The following is a 20,647-nucleotide window of genomic DNA, read 5'->3' as shown; positions in this document are numbered from 1 at the left end:
ATATATGTTATTCTGCAGATGCGCTGTGAACATCAAGAGCTGCAGATGAGTACTTCCTTGCTCATTTAACGGACTCGTTTCTAGTGGAAGTCAACAAACTAACTTCTCTGTCAACCTCCTTCCCTAAAATTTGCCTTCTTTCTTCCAATATTTGTTTAATAACTTACTTTTTCCTAATTTTTCAGAGTACCGCCTGGGATTGTGTCTTGTGAATTGACGTATAAACTTTGTCTGCCAGCTTGTAAACCACAGGAAACAGGGAGGCCTTTACAAAAATGCTGACACAACTAAATCTATAGCAGAGCAATGTAAACCATCTGTTTCATATAAGTAGATAATTAACTTTTCTTGTCAAATTTATCACTATGAAAATTTTTTACTCTTTCTTAAATGTCTGTAGCATTCAGCTGTACAGTTGCTGAGATGCAGATTTATCAAAATGGACAACTATCTGTAGACCGTGAAGTTAATAGACCAGTTCATGCTTTTGCAGAGAGAAGGTTGCTGCTTTTTATTTCTCTGGTTTTCCAGTTCTGGTGGCTCTCTGGGGATGCGGTGCATGGGGTCACACTTGCATCTTGTACCATTGCTCTTAATTAAACTTACTGCTCAGTCCACCTGTTTAAAAACTGGTGTACCAGCTAATTGCACTGGAGAAGTGCAGTAAGTAGCAGGTGATGCTGTCTATTCTTCAGCTGAACTGAATTGTAATGCATTGGTGCCAAAAAGCACAACCCTGAAGCCTTGAAAGTGGACTGGAAGCATGAAATAAGTTGGCCACGCTCTGTGCATCTTGTACACTTCATGTTATTACTGTAAGTCTGAAACCTCACATCACTTTCAGTAAAGAGCCAGGCAACAAAGCAATCTAGCAAGGAGGTGTGAACTGCTAACACAGCGATACTCTTTTTGATCTTTTTTTTTTTTTTCTTTTAGGCAGAAATACTCAAGTCATACTTGAAAACAGTTAGAAAGCTGGTCTTGAGTATGGGGTGTTCATCGATTATTTGGCCTGGGTGCTGTGCAAGTGCATGATAGTCCTGACTGTCATGAAATACAGGGCTCAGTCTCACTTGCACTTGTGACAGAGTCCAGCCCACTGATTTATTGTCTTTGTATGCGCAGGTCTTGTGGTTTGTGTGTGATTACATCTATTACTGTGGTAACAGAAAATGGTTGGAAGTAGCTGCGTGAGGCTACAAGAACACAGATTACTAGTGGAGAAAGAATTGGTGAGGACAGGCATTGGCAATACTACCATTTCCTCACTACTGTGAATAAGTTTAGCAATAGGACGCTGTGTTCTGGAAATTATCACAGACCTCTACTGTGTTTTGTGGATAGATGCCAGCTATTTCTGATTCTCTGGGAACTTTCTTAGAACTGAAGATAGCTGTCTATTTGAAAAACAGATGCTGGTTGAGGGTCTAAAAGTCAAAATGTTTATCTGGGGTTAACTGGGTCAAGTGAAGCTCCAGTTTACTGACAGCTGCTCAGTTTTCAGATCTGTTACTGATTGTATCATCTAAGCATGCAGCACCTCATGTCCAGCTTATTTCTTCAGAAGTAAGAAATATGAATACCTTTGGAGATGCTGTTGATGACTGTAATGCTATGAAGGAGGTGAAGGTTAGAGTTTGCTCTAAAGCTGTGCAGAATCAATTCCTAATTGATGATCTGAATTTCAGTAATGGGTAGAAGAAAACATTGATTTGCTTGCAGACATCTGAGCTTATTTTATACGGAACAGGGAGTAGTGACTCAAGCAACCATGCCTATTAAGGCACTAGAATGTATAAACAGGAGGAATCAGGATAATTCACTGTTCTGTGCACTCAATCATAATTCATTTTGGATTTCATTGCTGTTACCAAAAGCACGTCCCCACTTATTTAGTATGTCAGTGGACTGGATTTCTATTTATAACTTGGGAAAACGTGTCGAATGGTTGTCTATTCCTGACCAATGAGTAGTAATACCTCTTGCCTATGGAATTACTGGTGCTTTGAAAATTGTATTGAAAATTATCTCAAATGTGTATTTGTCATGTTAGCTTATGCTCTTGGCACCTTAAATTTTTTAGAATGCTGCACTGAAGAGTAGGAAAGATAGGTCAGTTTCTTAGAGAAGGACAGCAGAAATACAGAGGATAAAGCTGGGGTTTGGAGGAAAAGGGTGAAGTGGAAGAGCTTTGCAGCTCTAAAAGTTATATTGTTTAGAAACATAGAAGACTGGAAATTGAGATGCCCTTTGAGGAAGATCTTGAAGGGCTCGGTGTGCTTCTGTTAAGCTGGGATTCAGCAAAATGTTATTTGAAATTCTTTTGAGTTAAATGATGCAAAAACATGTCAGTGTTTCTAGAACTCAGCTTTTTAAAAGAAAGTTCTTATTGGCTGGTTGCTGCCTTGTAGGTCTTTAAAAGGCTTATATTGAAGAAACAAAGAATAAAATAAAAAAGATAAGAAAAATGGCTAAATAGTTTTGAAAGGAAGAGCTAAGGGAAATAGCAGATCAAGTTCAAATGAAATAGTAGTTGGAGTGATGATGGCTGGTTTGCTTTAAAGTATGGAACTTTATTTGAATTTTAATTCATTCAGACCATTTCTGTTTGTCTGACCAAAGTTCATAATGCTTCATCCCTGAAGCATGGAAGATATCCAGTGAGTAAGAGCAGGAGAGCCTGCAGGAAAGCCTTTCATTTCCTTTGTCCTAGAAATCTAATCCTGCAGGAGAGTGAAGTAAGGCCTGGTATGTAGCTATTAAAAAACTTTTATTAACGTTATGCATCTAAATGGCAGCATGGACAGGAGTTTGTTTTTTTTCTGACTTGTTTTTAAACATGCAGTGTCATTTTTTGTGCTTTTCACTCTTAATTTCTAAGTATTTATGGACTAACAATTGGGGCATTAACAGAGCTAAGGTAAATGTGTAATTGAAAAATTGGATTTCCAATAACAGGATGAAGTAGCAGGGAGTCTCTGCACTGGATTTTTCTTACTATGCTTACCTGTAAATTTATAATGTTAACATTGCCCACGGTTGTGCAAAGACTAAATAAGAAAATAGGCTTTCCCCCTTCAACTTAAAGAAGTTATGCAACACTTACAGAGTAGGGATTTTCTTCCAGGTGGAATTAAGTTGCATTAGTCTACAAATAGGAGACTCTACTTGAGGACACTTTTGGAGTTGCCATATGCAAATGGTAGACTGTGCTGGAGAGGAAACTGTTTATAAATATCCACTTTTCTCCCTATCCAGTCAGATGAAGTGATGCAACCTTGGGAGGCCTCATAATATCAGTAATGATGAAAATGATAGAATCAGGTCAGTGAGAAAACTTTCCCTCAACTTGACTCAGATGTCTGTTTTTATATGGGTTTCTTGGTTTGAAGATCTCCATAACAAAGTCTTGAATTAACCAGTATTTTTCAATTCTGAAGATAAAAATGGCTATCAAGTGGGTATGTCTAGTAAAATTACCTTATTTGTTGTTTTAGTATTTTAGTGCTTTCCAATAACAATCTAGATCTTACAGTCAGGAAGTTTAGCATGGTGAAAAGGTGAAGCAGGAGTGAAGTGGTAAAAGGGAGAAACGGGAAAGGATCTTTCATGAAATGACATTAAAAACATTAAAGATGTTAAAATGTTGCAGATCCTATCTGCAAGGATCTAATTTGGGGGGGGGGGGGGGGGAAGTCTCCGTAAGGGAGGAATCTCCAACCACAGATCCTTCCTTAGAGGCAGTTAGCCCTTAAATGGGGTCTAGGTCTAGGAGAGGTGCAACCAGGCTCCACCCCTTCTGGTTACACAACTGAATTGCTTTTACCCGGTTTCCCAGGGCTGGCCAGGTCCTTTCCCCAGGTGCTCAATGAATGGTTCAGCCATGTGACTCAACAGTCCCTATATAGTAGAAAACTTTCTGTCTGGTTCTGGTTGTCCAGCTGTCATATTCTGTCTCAAAAATTTTCTCATACCTGATCTTTATGGAAATGAGTTGGGTTCTACTTACTTCTTACTGACACTTCTTTTTAGACACTGAAGGAATGAAATTGATTGTTGCTCCAGTGTCTTTAAAGAGTTGAATTGCTGCAGAAGCGTAACTTCTTCTTGGCCTTGAGTTGCACTGAAATCATTGCCTCTGTTCTCACACATGTGCAAGTGACTTTAAACTGCATTTGAAAATAAGCTCTTGCTTTATGATGTTCCTGCTTGATGCTGCACTGAAAACAGCTAGTATGTCCCGAGGGCTGCTAAAGCTTGTTCCATATCATCTTGAAACCAGAAGTTGCTGACTGAGCTGTCTGGTGTGTGGTAAAGGTAGTGGTAGCAGAAAAGAAAGGTTTTGTCGCTGGAAATTGTGTAGGCTTTCTTGCTCTTTTCTATTTTCAGAGGCCAAGAGTTTCAGCAAATGAATAGCTTTACTGTACAAACAACATGTTAAGGGTATGGCCTTCCAGTGCTACCTTCCTATTCTACTCCACCCAAACACTGGGTGGTTTTCTGTCCTTTTCGAAATGCTGAGCCTGTTGGAATGTAAGTGTTTTTAATTATGGAATTGAATTTTTTTACTGATCACAAATGTTTATTTTTAGCTAAGAAAGGGGATATTGTTAGTCAGAAGGGGATGCATTTAGGGATTGTGTGAACCCACTTTGCAAACCATGATGTTTAAGAGGTTTGTGGGAAAGGCTGTGTGATGATAGGTTTCTATGGAACTTTGATGTTTATAGCTTCAAAGAATGAGGGTATTTATGCAGTAGCAACTGTGTTTCTCTTAGATGACATAAGATGATATCTATGCCCATTTTGTCTTACTTCAAAAGAGATAAATGTGACCGTGTAAGAAAGGCAAGCTAGTTCTTTTACAAAGCCAAGTATTATTTTGTCAGTTAGACTTTCAGTGTTATTCCGTATGTGAAGCTAGAACAGTGGAATGAGCCTGTAAGAATTGAGTAGTTGGGAACACAAATGAGATAGGCTTGCAGTTAGGCGGCTGCTTCATGAATCTTCCTGTTGCTTTTGAGTTGGTGCAGTCTGCCTTGGGTAATGTGATAATTCACTTGGTGAACAAAGAGAAAGCAGTGTAATGCATCTTTATCTTTTGTAAGGAACAGAACAAGTTTTACTACATTTGTTCCCCATCTTTTTCTTCCAAGTTTGCCGTCAGTTTTTATTGTGGTATTTAGTCCTCCTGGGCTCATGCTGTGGTGTAATGTAGTCACATAGGCTAACTTCATTGATAGTTTCAGAACAGGTGGTAGCTTACTTCCCTGCTTCACCAGAGAGGTTAAGCCATTTAGACTGAAAGGGACAACACTTAAAAATTTATGCCAGAGTCAAGAATGTGTTCAAACACTTCGCTCAGAAAGCTAAATGTTCTCTGGTTCCTCAATCATCTTTTGAAATAATGAAGTTTAGTAACTTGTTGTGGTAAGCACACTAAGAGGTTTGATTTCCCTGAGCCGGGAAGTAAACAGTGGGCTGGGTGGAGTAGAGCTGAACTGGATTTGGAACAGTGACTTTGAATGACGAAGTCATCCATGCTGGTATGGATGCCAGCAGAGACCAGGCACCCTGTGTTTTCAGCTGATTTTCTCCAAGTGCTGAAACCTGCTGTAGTGTTTTCTCAGCCATGCCCTGAATGCCTACCCATTATGATCTATGCATGGCCTTAGATATTTGGAAGTTAATATATATATATATATTTTGCTTCCACTTTTTGCCTGATGCTTAATTGATGTTTTCTGAGACTGTTTATGTATGCACTTCTGGCAGATCAGGCTCTTTACCCTATTCCTCTCGAGGCTCTGAATAACATGATCAGCCATTCTACCCCTGAACCAAAGTAAAAACAGGAAAACTAAGTAAAAAATCCTACCCTTATTTATGGAATGACTTAAGTGACTTAGATTAAACCAAGTGCTTCCAGAGTGCAAGGATCCAAGGCCGTGGAGTGACCAACAGAAAATGACCAACCTGAAACATCTTTACAGTTCACTGCCCTGTTAATAGCATATGAAGGGGGTGTTTAGAAGGGGTGAGTCTTGTTCATTAATTAAGTCAGTAACAATGAAGTCAATATGCAGAAACATCATCAGATGGTCTTTGTGAATTGAGCAGTATAATAAACAGTGGATAACGCTGTAGGACCAGCAAGAGAAATCCTTTTTAGTGGATAAGCTCCCAGTATATTCTGCCTTTATATCCAGCATGTGTTGGACCTTGTAATAATAACTTTGTTCTTGACTGTTGTTGTGGAAATTAACTTATTTCCGTGGAAGATGGGCAAAACTTGAGTTCTCAGTGATTGAGACATGAATGTAGGAGCTAGTGAGTTGCTGGAAATATAGACTAACATGATAAATGTGCCATAGTATTGTTTCCAAATAGTTAATAAAAATTAGGGAATCAGATGTTTACAATGTCAAGTGAGAATTCATTCAGAGGAGTCTAACCATATCCAAACCATGCTTTTCCCTTTTCAGTTAGGATCTTTAGAATCACCAAGGTTGGAAAAGACCTAAAAAATCATCCAGTCAAACTGTTCATATATTACCAATAACTCCCACTAAACCATGTCCCTTAACACAATATCCAGTCGCTCTTTGAACACCCGCAGGGTCGGTGACTCCACCACCTCCCTGGGCAATACATTCCAGTGCCTGACCACCTTTTCTGGTAAATAATGTTTCCTAATGTCCAGCCTGAATTTCCCCTGCTGCAGCTTGCAACCATTCCCTCTGGTCCTATTACTAATGTGAGGAGAGAAGAGGCCGACCCCCAGCTCACTACAACCTCCCTTCAGGAAGTTATAGAGAGCGATAAGGTCTCCCCTGAGCCTCCTCTTTTCCAGGCTGAACAATCCCAGCTCCTTCAGTCTCTCCTCATATGGCCTGTGCTCCAGACCCCTCACCAGATTTGTTGCCCTCCTTTGAACACGTTCTATGGCCTCGATGTCTTTATTGCAGCGAGGGGCCCAAATCTGGACACAGCACTTGAGATGCAGCCTCACCAGTGCTGAGTACAGGGGTACAGTAACCTCTCTGTTCCTGCTGGCAACACTGTTTCCGATGCAAGTCAGGTTGCCCCTGGCTTTCTTGGCCACCTGGGCTCACGTTCAGCTGAGCATCAATCAATACCCCCAGATCCATTTCCTCAACACAGTCTTCCAGCCATTCTACCCCAAGCCTGGGGTTGTTGTAGCCAAAGTGCAGGATGCTGCATTTGGTCTTTTAGAACCTCATCCCATTGACTTCAGTCCAGATCTCCAGCCTTCCAGATCCCTCTGTAGGGCCTTGCTTCCCCTAGGCAGATCCACACTCCCAGCCACTGTTATTACTGTTCAGCTAAATCTGGAATTCCAGTGCTGAACTGAAAAGCAGTATTAATTTTTTTGGCACAATTTTTGGGAGCATACAAAAACAATTGCCTGATCACACTCGGAGTCCTTTAGCTGTGAGGTTACCCCTTCACCTGAGTCCAGATTGGTTTTTGCCTCCAGTCTGTTGTTTAGATTGAATTTTCACAGCTGACAAACCTTAGTGAGTGAACTTGTTCCCCTTACTGCCACCTTGAAGTGGCTGTTAGCTGCAAATTGTGTATCTTCAGTAAAGCTCTGGTCAAGTGCTGAATTCAATTCAGCAGTTAAGTCCCTTTTTAGGAGCCTGCTTGTGTCTTGATGCTTAATAGTATTATTCATACTAATGGTATGGTAGTGGACTCGGCAGGAAGAGCAGCTGAGTCTCCGTAATTTTCCATTTCTAGAGTATGTGTTTTAGAATGACCAATGCTAGTTATCGAAGTCCCAGAGAATAGTCTCATTCTGAAACAAGGCACGACGGCTTTGTCTCCTTGCCTAGGTGGTTGGCTAAACAATCACATTGAAAGCTCACTGGGAACTAAGACCACTGAACTACTTTTAATGTAGAGAATGCTTTTAAAAATCTTGCAAGGATTTCAGGAAAGAACTCATGAAACTAATTGAAAAGGCATGCTCAGCTTTCCTGAGAAATGCTTCTGATGAAGCCTGGTTTCTCAAATAAATAATGATTTTATTATCCACTCCTTTTAGAATGGAACCTCTGTTGTACTCTAATGTGAGCCTACCTTCTCTTCCCAGTTGCATGTTAACAAAACTTATGGGAGTGCAGTATTTTGGTGACTCTGTTTCTCACAGAGTCTCTGTCAAACATGGTGGAAACCAGGCTCTGAAATCAGATATGTGTGGGGACACACAAGCCTAATTTACTTAGGAAAGCATGGGAAAAACACAGAATGAAATGTTCGTTTGGACCTTCAGATAGTGTAAAACAATACAGAGCTTGGACTTGGATGAAGTCATTTTAGACCAGTGAATGCCTTTGTTAGTAGTTTTTGAGGCGTTCTGATAACAAGTCAGTCCCTTAAGCTGTAATCATGATGGATTTGTGTGGTTCCTAACTTAACTCTCTAGGCTGTGCAAAGGGACTTAAATTGGATTTCAAGCTATGAGAGAGCATTTATCTTCTGTAATACTTGCGAATTAACAGTGTGTTAAAGGCCTTGTTAGTGATGAGCATTTCCAAGAGAATGCTGTTATTTGCATTTACGTGCATCTTTGTACTGTAGCTATTATGTCTAGTTCACTGAGGTGCATGATGCATCCTGAATGGAAGAGGCTGAATGCAAATTTGATTTGATGGTGCCAATTGGGTCTTTCATATAAAGTGAATTCTGAATCAATTCACTTTTTTATTCCTAAAGTATTCTAGGCTTATCCTTATGTCTGTTACTGTAGGTTAGATTTTGTGTAAATAGTGTTGATTGTGAAGAACAGTCTTTTCTGTGCATGAAGGCAAAGCCAGTTTTATTTTCATCAGCACTCCTGAAAAGTATAAGAATTTTCAAAATAATTGATATTCATGTTACAGTTTGTGTGATAACTTAGATAATGCTGTTTATTACTGCTCAGAAAAAAATGTTTTCAAAAGATGATATCTTCACATATAGTGCAATTCCTATAGGAGTAAATGACGGTTTTTTCCACTGATTTAATGAGAACTGGACCAAGTCCTACATTAATGTCCCAACAATCTGGCAATCAAGTATTATTAACACCAAGCTCCTCTTGTCCATTTCTTGGCAGTCTGAACACATACCCAACAGTACATCTGCAGAATGGTTTTTAGCACGTATTGCCTTTCACTTCAATTTTCTTCTGCACCTCTGCTCGTGAGTCATACAATTTGATTCTTGTAGTTCTTAATGTGAAACTCAGCTTTTCTTATTCTTCAGCTTTCTTCCAAGTTGTTATATATATTTTTAAACTAAAATGCTAGATGTATTTTACTGTCATCTTATATTTCCATATACTTCTCATAAACTAGAATCAGGATGAACATATGAGAAGCTACCTGCAGAAGTTGTTGCGTCTCCAGGCAGTTTTCTTAAATAATCCTACCTTTTTCATTCCATACTTTTTATGTTAAGTAACATAAAAATGCTGGATTTTGTTTAGAGTGTGCATCCAGAAGTTCATCTTGGCAGAAGAAAGAGTACAACTGACAGACTATGTTTAAAAGACCGGCCATCATCTACTCTGGCTTTTATTAAATACATTCTGTACTGCTTGTAGGACTATCAGACTTTAGCTCCTTTAATTTTGATTACTTGAACTAGTAGAAATGTAATGAAATGGAGCTGCTTTGCTGCCAAGTCCTTTTCCTTACCATTTTGTAAATCAGCCTAAGTTGTTAATGTCTGTGGGTAAGCTGTATATCTGCAAAATTTGGAAGACATATATCCTGGCTTCTCTTCCTATTTGTAATATTATGTTGTTTAATAAGCATGGATAGGTAACATGAGAGCACAGCGTGAGGCTTTGGGGGCTTTTGTGCAAGGGAAATTAATATCTTTGGAAGATACTTCTAGAAAGCTGCAGACTGGCTTTCTTCTTTGTCTTTCAAGCTTTCTTGAGTATTTTTTGATGTAGAGACTTTATTTTTTTCTTTTTCCCCTCCATTTTCTCATTTCTAGGTGTTATTTTCCTTTTGTCCATCCAGGTTCCACGCTAAGGCCTTATGTTTCTTGTTCATATACAAGACTTGAACGAGAAATCAATGAAAGCAGTGAGGCAATGTGAATAATTCTGATTACTAAACCAAAATGCGTTCTCTCCCACTTTTTCCTCTTATTTCCGTTTTTTCCTTTTCCTTCTGCCCTTGGAATAGCAGTCTGATATCCACATTCTGCTAATTGACCATGTGTGCAGAAAGCACAGTGTCAGTAAGCATCTTGGATCTCTGGGTTAACTTCCACAATGGTTCATACCTGGTAAGTAATTTTAAAAAGGTTAGTGCTGTCCTTGGCTTGTTGAAGAAGGGAACTGTTCCAGAGAAAAGTCAGCTTGAAAGGAAAAGATGCTCAGCATGGAGTGCCAAAAGCAGGGTGTGGCTTGTCCGCTTTGGCTGGGTGCAAACTAATTTTGGATTTACTGATGGTGAATGATGGGCTTTGACAGCCATCTAGTGGCTGTGATGTTTGTTTCCCAGTAATTAGCACAATTTCAGTGTTCTGACAGAACTGGTCCTGCATTATGGTAGTGTGCGATCTGATTTTTACCTCAAAACTTTTGACGATTGTTGTCTGAAAAGAAGACTTGGTGCATCAGCTGTAGCTCACTTTGATTTCTGGTTGAATGGTTCTTTCTTGCACAACTGATATTCCAGGAAGTTAAGATATAATAAGGAAAAAAATCACTTTGTACTCATGGTGGCTCTCAAATGAAATCAGTTTTCAGAAATATCCTTCCCGTAAGTATATGAATATGAATGAAAGTCTTGAAATATTTCATAGGGTTTGTTTGGTTGGTTGGTTGGTTTTTTTTTTGTATCTTACCTTTTATATCTGCACATGATGTGAGACTCATTTTCCCTGGCTGAAATGAACTGATTACCCTGTAGATTCTCCAGTCAGATCCAATAGTAATAATAGTTTTACATCCTCTTGGTTGAAAGGAATTGGTTAATGGGCCATCATCTCATTTTGCAATATTAACAGTTTCAAAGCTGCTTCTGTAGTCATTCAGCAGCTTGTGTTAACAGCTGCCAAGGTAAAAAGGACGTGTGAAGAAAACAGTGCTTTGGTCTCTGTAATATAAAAGAACAACCAACCAAATAAAAAAGCTGCCACCAACAAAAAGAGCCTGTTGATTTCCAGGCCAAGAAATAAACAGAGAGTAAAATTTCCTCTGCTGTCTTCCCTGGTTTGGGTATGGGCTGATGACATGCCTATGGTTCAGGTCTGCTACTGAAGTAGCAAAATGTGCTTGTAATGAGTTAGAATTGTAATGGCAGCTCTTCACATTACTGTTAGTATAGCACTGTCATAGCATAAAAGTAAAGCTAGAATCAGCTAACACAATCAGAAGTTTTAACACGAAGAACGTGCTAAATTTTTCCTTTGAAGTTAAAGGCATATATGCAATCTGGCAGTAAATTAGACCTCTCAGTACGTTTCCAGAAGTTGGGGTGTGTTCCTTTTGTACATCTCTCTGAGCTAGTTAGCAGGACTCCATCAGAAGCAGTCCCCTTCTGGATTGGCTCCTATTTGCCAAAGCATTTGTTGCTATGTGGTTTATTTGAAGTTATGACAGAATGCTGACTTTGGGCTCGGTAACTCAGAAATTTCATTTATGCAAACTGTTGCTCTTGAACAGCACAGTGAGTTCTCCTGGTGCTACGTTAAGGAAGACGGAGACCATATGCCAGACATCTGGGGGGAAAAAGGCTAAAGATGTCAGACAGCGTGTTATGTCATGCACACAAGGGAGAAGTGAGAATAGTGCTTTCCAAAACGCATTCTGCAGTTTGGAAAATGATTCTCACAGTGTCATAAATGGACTGTACAGTGAACTTAGTTGATGTCTTTACTTCACACTGAAAACATTTCCGCCTGAGCTTCTGCAGCACCCCTTTGAGCCATTTGGTCAGTTTATGTGATGAGTTGGTCACGATCAGGAGATGACCTGGTATAAATTTTGATTTCAGTTTCTGTTAGAAAGCCGCAGGAGCTGACGATGGCAGGCAACAGTTAATGACACATCTGCTCCGTTTCTCTGAGCTTCTGACATTGATGGAGTAACTGGACTTGAGCTAAGGCATGAAGCCAAAATCCGAAAGCTGTTCCTATTTATTACTTTGTGAATTTCTGTTTACATCTGGTTCAAATTAAAGCAAAAAGGCATAGAACGGCAAAGCTGGCCTTGTGCTTAGTGCTGTTAATTTTCACACAAATAGCAAGTTTTCTTAACAAATTAAAAATTGTGATCGTTGACTATTGGGACACACTCAATGTATATATTTATAATTGTCTCTATCCCCCATCATAAGATCAGTTAGAAATTAGAGCTGCTTGGGAGGCTTTGCTTAGCAATTTTAGCCCAATTGTTGCAGTTGTGAAGACATTTTTCTTAGGAGATTTCCATGGCCAGATGGAGCTCCCACCCAGGGTATGACTAAGCCTTACTGCGGTATCTCATGGTCAGGAGAGTCCTTCAGAGCACAGGAGCCCGCGTGGGAGCTCTGCTGCCTCTGTGGCTCAGAGGGAATCATGGCACTAGAGTTTTGAGTTGCAGGCTTGTGACCTCCTGCCTAGGGGCAGTTTAGGGACTGTTGATTGATTCTGTTTGCTGGAGCTTGTGTTCTTTCAGAGGATGAAATACTGATAGGCCAAAGTAATAATAAAATTTTATTCTGCTGCCAGGGCTTTTTTTACCAGATTGGACAGCAGAGGTAAACTGTATTTTGTTTTAAAAGTGTATTTTGCTTTTTGGGAGAAATACTGGTAGTTTCCTTGGTATCTAAAAAAAGCAGCAACACCAAAAACACAAAAATATACATAGATATTTGGATAGATTGTGTACACAGTAGGTAAACAAAGGCATGGACTTGACTTTGGGTAGGACAACATGTGAAGAGGTGGTTACTCCCTGCATTCCCCAACCAGTCTAGTAGGGAACGTTTTGAAAATTTTAAGTTCTTTCAGGAGTATTAAACAGAAAAGAAAAAGAGAATTCAACCCCGACAAGTTGATCTGTCTTGCTGGCAGTATATTGTTTTGAGAGGAGAGAGTAAAATCTGCACTGAATAGATTTCTAAATGAAGCTAACGAAAAAGAAATAAAGATGAGTATTAAAACAAGAAAGTTAACTTGTGATGAAAGAAATTTATTACGTTAAAAAAAGGTGTGCAACTGATGTGAGAATATGTACACAGGCAAGAAGTGCAAACATTCAGTAGCTGTTGCACCTGTAGAAATGACCACTTCGGACATTCTTTCATTTATAGTTATTTGAGAGTTGATTGGTATTTAGTTAACATATAACAATGCGTTATGCATGTGCTGGTGTGATCGTGTGTCAGGAGACGGTGAGCTGGATTATAAGAACTGAGTAAACTCAATGGTTTGAAGAGTCTCTCTTCATTCAGCTGCTGCTGTGCATACCCTTGCAGTGCACACTTTGGTTGCCACTGGACACTGACTAACCGTCTTGCTGGGATGGCCTAATTCTGTGATGCTATTACCTTAACCATGATCCTAACAAATAAGGTTTCTTCCTTTTCGCTGAGTGTTCTTTTGTATGTCTTCCACAAATACTGTTTAGTCTGGCTGTGTGAAGTGTATGCAGCAGGGTATGGTAGCACATACAGGTTCTTTTCCACAGAAAATGCCCTGTTGCTCTGTGCACAACAGTTGTTAAGAGCTGACATGTGGCAGGAATTTTTGACTGCAAAGTTGTATCCCACTGAGCAAAAAGGCATCCAGCAACTCATAAAGCAACATTCATTGGAGACCACATAATAGATTTGTGTATTTGCTGATGGCTTTATTTTACTTCCTTTTGATTGAGAAATAAGCATCTACTCAATTTTACCATGTTAAGTTGACTGATATTGAGAGCTTTGTAATACTGACTTCAGCTATACTGGTGGGCTGTGTTTAATTCATGTATGAGGTACTGCTTTTGATCTCCAAATGCGTTCTTTGCTCATCCAGACCTACTCCTCCTTTGATTTCACAGTTGGAAAATGCTTTGTATATTCTCTCTCCTTACCAGGAGAAGATGTTGAAGAGGTTGCCTGCACACAGAATGGCCAGATGTACCTGAACAGGGATATTTGGAAGCCCTCACCATGCCAGATTTGTGTCTGTGACAATGGAGCTATTCTTTGCGATGAAATCCAATGTCAAGACGTGTTGGAGTGTGAGAACCCTCAGGTGCCCCCAGGAGAGTGCTGTCCAGTGTGTCCCCATACCACACGTGATTTTGACCCTACCATTGGTAAGCTTGCTATCTAATTTACTTTTTGAAACATGAGCCGATCAGGCTGGCCTTGAGAGTGAAATTTGCTCTGCTTCTGTGGCTCAAATTGGAGCAGGGAGGATAGTGGTGAGGTTCAAGTTTTCTGAACTCAACCAAAGGAATAGGAAACTGTGGATACTGAAATTTCTAATAGTACTGCCATGCTGAAGATTTAAATCCAAGGACAATAAATACCAAGAAACTAGTTTCTGACTTGATTCACATGCTGAAAAGTTTCCTTTGACTGTGAATCTGAGAAAGCCAAAAGGCCTTAGAACTAAGAGGCTGATCTGAATTCTATCCTGATGTTTTGAGGATAGTTTTTGATTGTTGTGGTGTTCTTTTTTGTGGTATTGAAAAATTAGTCTGCTATGATATACAGTAATATAAGCCTGTGCTTTGATAAAATGCTTAATTTCAAGCCTCTCCAATAGCTGAAAAACTTTGTGTAACTATAAGTAGTCAAATATGAGCACTATTAAAGTGGTTCCCCAAAATAAAATGATGGACAGACAATTCTCTTGTGAGATATGAGAAAAAAGCACAGTATGAAGTATTCATACTCTTTATGTACCTTCTGTGATGTACCTTCAAGATGATATCTTTTCCAGTTCATTTTTTCTTCCGGAAGAGGCTTGGATGAAAAAAATCTCTCCAAATAGTTTCCCAAGAGAAAATCTCTTACCTTGCAATAACTATTCATTAATAGAGTCTGATGCATTTATTTTTTTTTTAATAATTTTATATGTAATAATTAAAGCATTTTTTTTACGAGAGACATGATTAATTTTGATTAACTTAGTATAGGATGAAGTAATCATGTGTAGTATAGACACGTGTAACTGAGCAATAAAGCAAGATGTGTCAAGCATCAATAAACATGGAGCCTCCTGCTGTGTTTTGAGAGGTGTTAGGCCAAGGGCAACAGATAGACCCAAAAGATAGAAGAACACTATCAAACATTGCAGAATTCCCTACTGTAATTTAAGACATTAATATTTATCAGAAGGATTTTTATGAGTCTGTGTGTAGTTATATAGCTCTGTACCCAGGCACAAGTAATATTGCAAAAACTTAACAAAGGTGTGGAAGATCCTTCAGTCAGTTCTATCTTATGAAAAATACCAAGTTGTTTGTTATGGATTCATCAATATTGCTTGTTTTCAAGTAAGTAATAAAGCCAGCTCTTTAGACAGTGCAAAGAGCTTCTAAGAGTTCCCCCCATGGATATTCTAAAGTGTTTTTTCTTATACTGTGCAATGCTGAAAAAGGCTGAGGATCAGGGGGCATCTGATTCTTCAGACAAGGGAGTATGTGTATCCCTGGGACTTCTCCAGCTCCTTTTAAATCCAGGATCTGGTGTGGCTTTATCTATAATACCTTCACTCAGCTCTTTCTGTCTCTTGAAATAAAGGCATTAATTTATTCTCTTTTCTTCTTTTGTCCTTTTTATTAGGTAGAGGAAGAAAGGTAAGATTTCCTTCTTTCTTCATTTTTTTTTTTTTTTTTTATCTATTAGAACTGTTAATAAATCTCTTGCATTTCTTCAGATCACTTCACAAAAATTAGTTATAAACTCTTATTAAAACATATCTTTTTTCTGCTGGTGTTTTTCCTCAGTGGGTAGGGAGTTTACATTAGAAAACATCCTGGGATACAGTAAAAATCCTGGTCTTAATGTAGAGAATGTCCTTACTGAAAATCCCTGATGTTTATATCAAAGAAATCCCAGTTTAAGTAATTTGGTTGTCTCATCTTTAAAAGTGCTACAAAATGAGTGAAGGGACCATTAGGTTATTAGAAGTCGCAGCTGTAGAACTTGCAGCTGCCTGCTGCCCAGTGTGTGACAGAGGAAGCATAACCACTCTTTAACCAGCCATTCCTGTTGAATTTGTTAAAACATGGAGCAGAAGACCTGTCTTAAATTCTGGTGCAAAGTATTATTGCTTCTTGTCTGGGCTTTCTTGTGTTGGCTTAAAACTATAAGTAATTCAAATGACAATCATGTATTTTAATTAGTATATTTTATCATTGAACATACTCAGCACAAGAATAAGTAAATTGGCAAATGCAGTCCCCTTCATTTTGTGACTGGGTGATGTTGGTTTGTGTTCTGTCTCCATACAGATAGACATGTGTTGTTGTTGTTTTTTTTTTTTGTACCTGTGATGATAGTAATACTAGTTAATATTTGAACAAATAGCAGCTGAATGCTGTGGTTGAGTTCGGCATCTCAAAGGAATCAAATCATCACGTAGCAGAGTGAGAACATGTGGTTTTTGGATTTTTTTACTACTGAAAAGGTTGTGGTAATGTTTTAGTCTATCACTTTTGTTTATTTTTTTATCAGCCAGTGTTTTGTGGATTTAGAGGAAGTTGGTTTAGAACCTTCATTTAATCAGTCCCTGTACTCGTTAAAAATAGTACAGGTTACCTTTTGCAGGGATTTCAATTTGGTTTCAGGTGTATCTTTAGATAAGTCTTTGTGTTTTTCACAATCACAGGGATGGAATTGGCCTAATTGTTACTGTTGTACTTTCATTTGTCATCTAACATCTGCAGTTTTCCTCTTTATTTATTTTAATAATATTATTATTGTATAATTTTTACAGGGGCAGAAAGGGGAACCTGGAATAGTTCCACCCGTGAGTCCATTTTCTCTTCATTTATCAGAGCTCTGTTGAAGTGTATATTTCAGAATGTCAAGCATGCAACAAAAACATATATACTGACACTGGAAGGAATTGAATGAATTACACTTACATATGTGAAATTGTAAAAGCCTGTCAGTTGAATTTTGAGGAAAACAAATCTTAGAGAGAGATCTGTCAATCCTTTATTTTTTTACTTCAGTTCTGTTTAGCCATGTGCTATACTAGCATTTGGAAAATGCATTTAAAAATAGAGAATTGGTGCTAAACATTCTCCCTTTACACCTTTATCATTATCTTTTTTGAGAATCATAGAGCCATTTAGACTGGGGAAGTTCTTTAAGGTTATCTGAAGTCTCTCATTAAACCATGTCCCAAAGTGCTACGCATACACATTAAATGCCTTCAGGGATGATGACAGCTGCTTCCCAGCCTGTTGGGTGGAGACAAATTAAAGGACTAGATAAACTTCAACTATCTCATTATCATTTCTTTATTTAATTTTTTTCCTTTTTGCAAAAAATAAATAAATAAATAGTGATGATGCTTCCAAAGACTTTATTCATGTAGCGTATAGAAGTTGTGCAAAAAGGGATAAGAGAGGTAGTAAAAATTACTTTATTTTCAAATAGCTTTAGAACTTACCTGGTATCTTAATTCTCTCTACTGCTATTTATTTTTCTAGAAATAGTTTTCTGTAAGTCATGAGAAATATGGGCATAATATTGTGTGTTAACTTCTATTTATATTACCTACTTCAGGTTTCAGGAATACGGGGACGCCCTGGACCTGCAGTGAGTTACCTTAAATTTGCTGATAGCTTTTTCCACTTTCTCCCATTTCTCTTTTGTGTTGTGAGAATGATATAAATGAGGAATCTTGTTATGGGATGTTGTGTGCAAAATTGCTGGATTTTGGGAGGTAACAAGAATATGGAAATTTGTACAGCATCAGCCCATGACCTAAGCAATAGATGTGTGCTTTTAGCACATGCTCTTCCATGGTCATTTGAACATGGTTTTTGCTGAGAAATACTTTTCTAGTGGGACAAAGGAGGTGCAGTCTGCTCTCCAGCTGTGAATAAGCAGAGAGCTTAGTCACCTCAAACCTGGACATTTCAATATTGAGAGCTTCCAGCATTCAGAAAATCTGTGCTAGATTAAGCTGTGGAGCACATGAGATATAAAACCATTCTGAAGATCTCTGCATCCTGTTGCTACTCCCTTCAGGCAAAATGCAATTGAGAAGAGATGCTCAGTGGTCATAATTGTTTTCTTAATGATCACATGGGGGAAAAAATTAGAAATTACTGTTCATGCATGGCTTTCCATATTAACAGAGCTTTATAGATCATTAGCTAGTTTAAAAGGCATTTAGTATTTCTAAACTTTCTTTTAGGGACCTCCTGGTTCACAAGGACCACGAGGAGAACGAGGACCTAAGGGAAGACCGGTAAGTTATTATAAAGTATTAGAAATTAATTGCTGGACTAATTGCAGTATGTTAGATGGCTTTAAACTTTCTGTTTTCCAAGGATTAGCTAACAAACGAAAATGTTTTGTCTTGCTATCTCTGTGTTTTGAGATAATAATTGAGACTAAGTGATAGTTTCACTACTGGCTACTGATTACTGCAGTGTATTAGTGGCAGTGTGGGCTGTAAGGATTGGAGTGTTTCAGAACAGACAAAGCTCAGGAGGTTAGCAGGAGTTAATATTTGACTACGTATGTTGGTATGCTGGTGAATAATATAATTGAGATTGCTCAGTGGAAATAAAGACTTCATAAGGGAATTTCAGACGTCTGCATGTGGAGAACCACAGAAAGGCTAAATGGGAGTGCTGAAAATACCAAAGGTGGCATGTTCCTGTTGAAAAGGCTAGGACACAATAGACGAGCTGTTTTAGGCAGGTTTTAGAGAGTTGTGTCCTTGAAGTTTCTATGTGGATGTTTTCCTATCCCTCTGGATAGAGCAAGCCGCTACTTCAAGTATTTTACTTGAATAACAGAGCTGAGGTTTAGGCATAGGCTTGAGGCTGACTCTCTTCTGCTGTTCCTCTGGTGAATGTCTGCTGTCCATAGATGGTAATAACACTGCTTCTAAAGATGTGGAATAGCTGTGTTGCCTCTTGAGATAGATGCCAGGCCGCTGCTGCTCTCTACATCAGGCAACATTAAGACCTTAGAATGGCTGACACAGTGCATAAAGGAATTCATGAAGTAATTGTGAAATTTTGTGGTGTGTAGAGGAATCTCAAATGTGTTTGCAGAGATGTCTGACGTGTCTTCCCAGTGTGCAGTTTTATCAATGAGACACTTAAATTCTGATCTTGTGCTGTATATGTCTTTACAAAGTGATGGTTGGAAACACTTTAACTACCAAAAGGTTGTGTTTAAAAAAACAAACACAGAAAGAAAGGTTTGAGTTCCTTTGATGTGGATTATTAATAGTGCTTTGAAGAGAAATCAAGGGATTAGGAACCACTCAGCTTCTTTGAAAGTGTTATGACAAAGGTTTTGGTGAGACCGTATGTCAGACTGCAGATCTGAGAGCACAGGGCAGTGCTTTAGATATGTATTGACTGCTAGTGCAGGGTTTTGGATTTGTACTTCTGGGAAACAGGAAGTTAGCTTTCACCTCCTGTTTATAATATGACCAACTTCTCACGTCTTGTTTATTATTTGTTTAAAAGTTCTAATGGAACAGATAGCGTTTTGCAGACACCCTCTATAAAATCAATAGCAAAGCCACTAAAGCACGTTCCCAAGCCTTTTATTTGTTTGGATATATTTTTTTTTAGGTCTGTCTAAGTGGATTCCTACTGACTAGTGAGTAGTAGGAACTCAATCTTGCAATGCATCTCTGCGTTTTAGCATACACTTGCATAGACAGTGAATTCAGAACTATTAGCATAGTATTTACTTCCAGTTATTTGCTTGTGTAATAGTGAGAAACATAAAGGCAGCAGTATGTTTGGATTTATAAAATGCATCTGGGGATGGGAAGTTTAAGAGTATGATAGTACAAATGAACAATGTACAAATACAAATCAACCTTTGAAGACAGAAAATATACTTGAGCATGCTTGGAGTATCAGTATGTTTTGTTTCAGTATTGTTACACTAGACAGTAATTGAAGCAGAAATAAAATAGTTTTGAAGTGCTTTGCTGTAAGCTGCATTTCCTGACCAGCAGCAGCAGTGGGCCAAAATTAATGGATAATGGATAGTTAATATTCTAAGCGTTTAAACGATGCCACCTTGTGGCCTCTGCTGGATTTTTAAAGCGTTTGGTAAACCTCTCTGACTTGAGCTGAGCTGCTGAACAGAAAGGTTGCTACATGCACATATTAAATATATACCATCAATTAATTTTAATCTATATCTTATTGAAGTGCAAGGAGATCTTGTTATATACCACTGGCTAGTTAACAGCTATAAAGAAAGGAATGCTCTTCAAGGACTTCTGGGCTTCTGGGGTGGTTGCAGTGTTGCTCTTAGTGACTAAAAACATGATTCTTTTCCTAAGCAGGAGCTAAAGAAAATAGACATTTTACTATTTCATATCTTGTTAAGGTATCTTGGTTTGGGCATTGACAAATTGTAGTCATTTCATAGAAGCTTGCTGAATCCCTTCAGGCAAATCGTCATAATTT

General features: G+C 38.6%; 1 protein-coding gene across 1 annotated transcript in view; it reads left to right on the top strand.

Moving 5' to 3' along the window:
- COL5A2 (collagen type V alpha 2 chain) overlaps nucleotides 1-20,647 on the top strand; it is a 104,718-nt gene that overhangs the window by 39,387 nt on the left and 44,684 nt on the right. The window contains exons 2-6 of the mRNA XM_015867838.3: nucleotides 14,096-14,320; nucleotides 15,798-15,811; nucleotides 16,954-16,986; nucleotides 17,754-17,786; nucleotides 18,391-18,444. Of these exons, the coding sequence (XP_015723324.2) occupies nucleotides 14,096-14,320; nucleotides 15,798-15,811; nucleotides 16,954-16,986; nucleotides 17,754-17,786; nucleotides 18,391-18,444 (359 nt within the window). The remainder of the gene's footprint in view (nucleotides 1-14,095; nucleotides 14,321-15,797; nucleotides 15,812-16,953; nucleotides 16,987-17,753; nucleotides 17,787-18,390; nucleotides 18,445-20,647) is intronic.

The sequence above is a fragment of the Coturnix japonica genome, chromosome 7 (assembly GCF_054131305.1).
Source record: "Coturnix japonica strain WE chromosome 7, WE-NBRP24, whole genome shotgun sequence".
In the NCBI taxonomy this organism is placed as follows: domain Eukaryota; kingdom Metazoa; phylum Chordata; class Aves; order Galliformes; family Phasianidae; genus Coturnix; species Coturnix japonica.
Note: the sequence above shows the minus strand (reverse complement) of the source record. Positions and strands in the feature narration are given on the sequence as shown.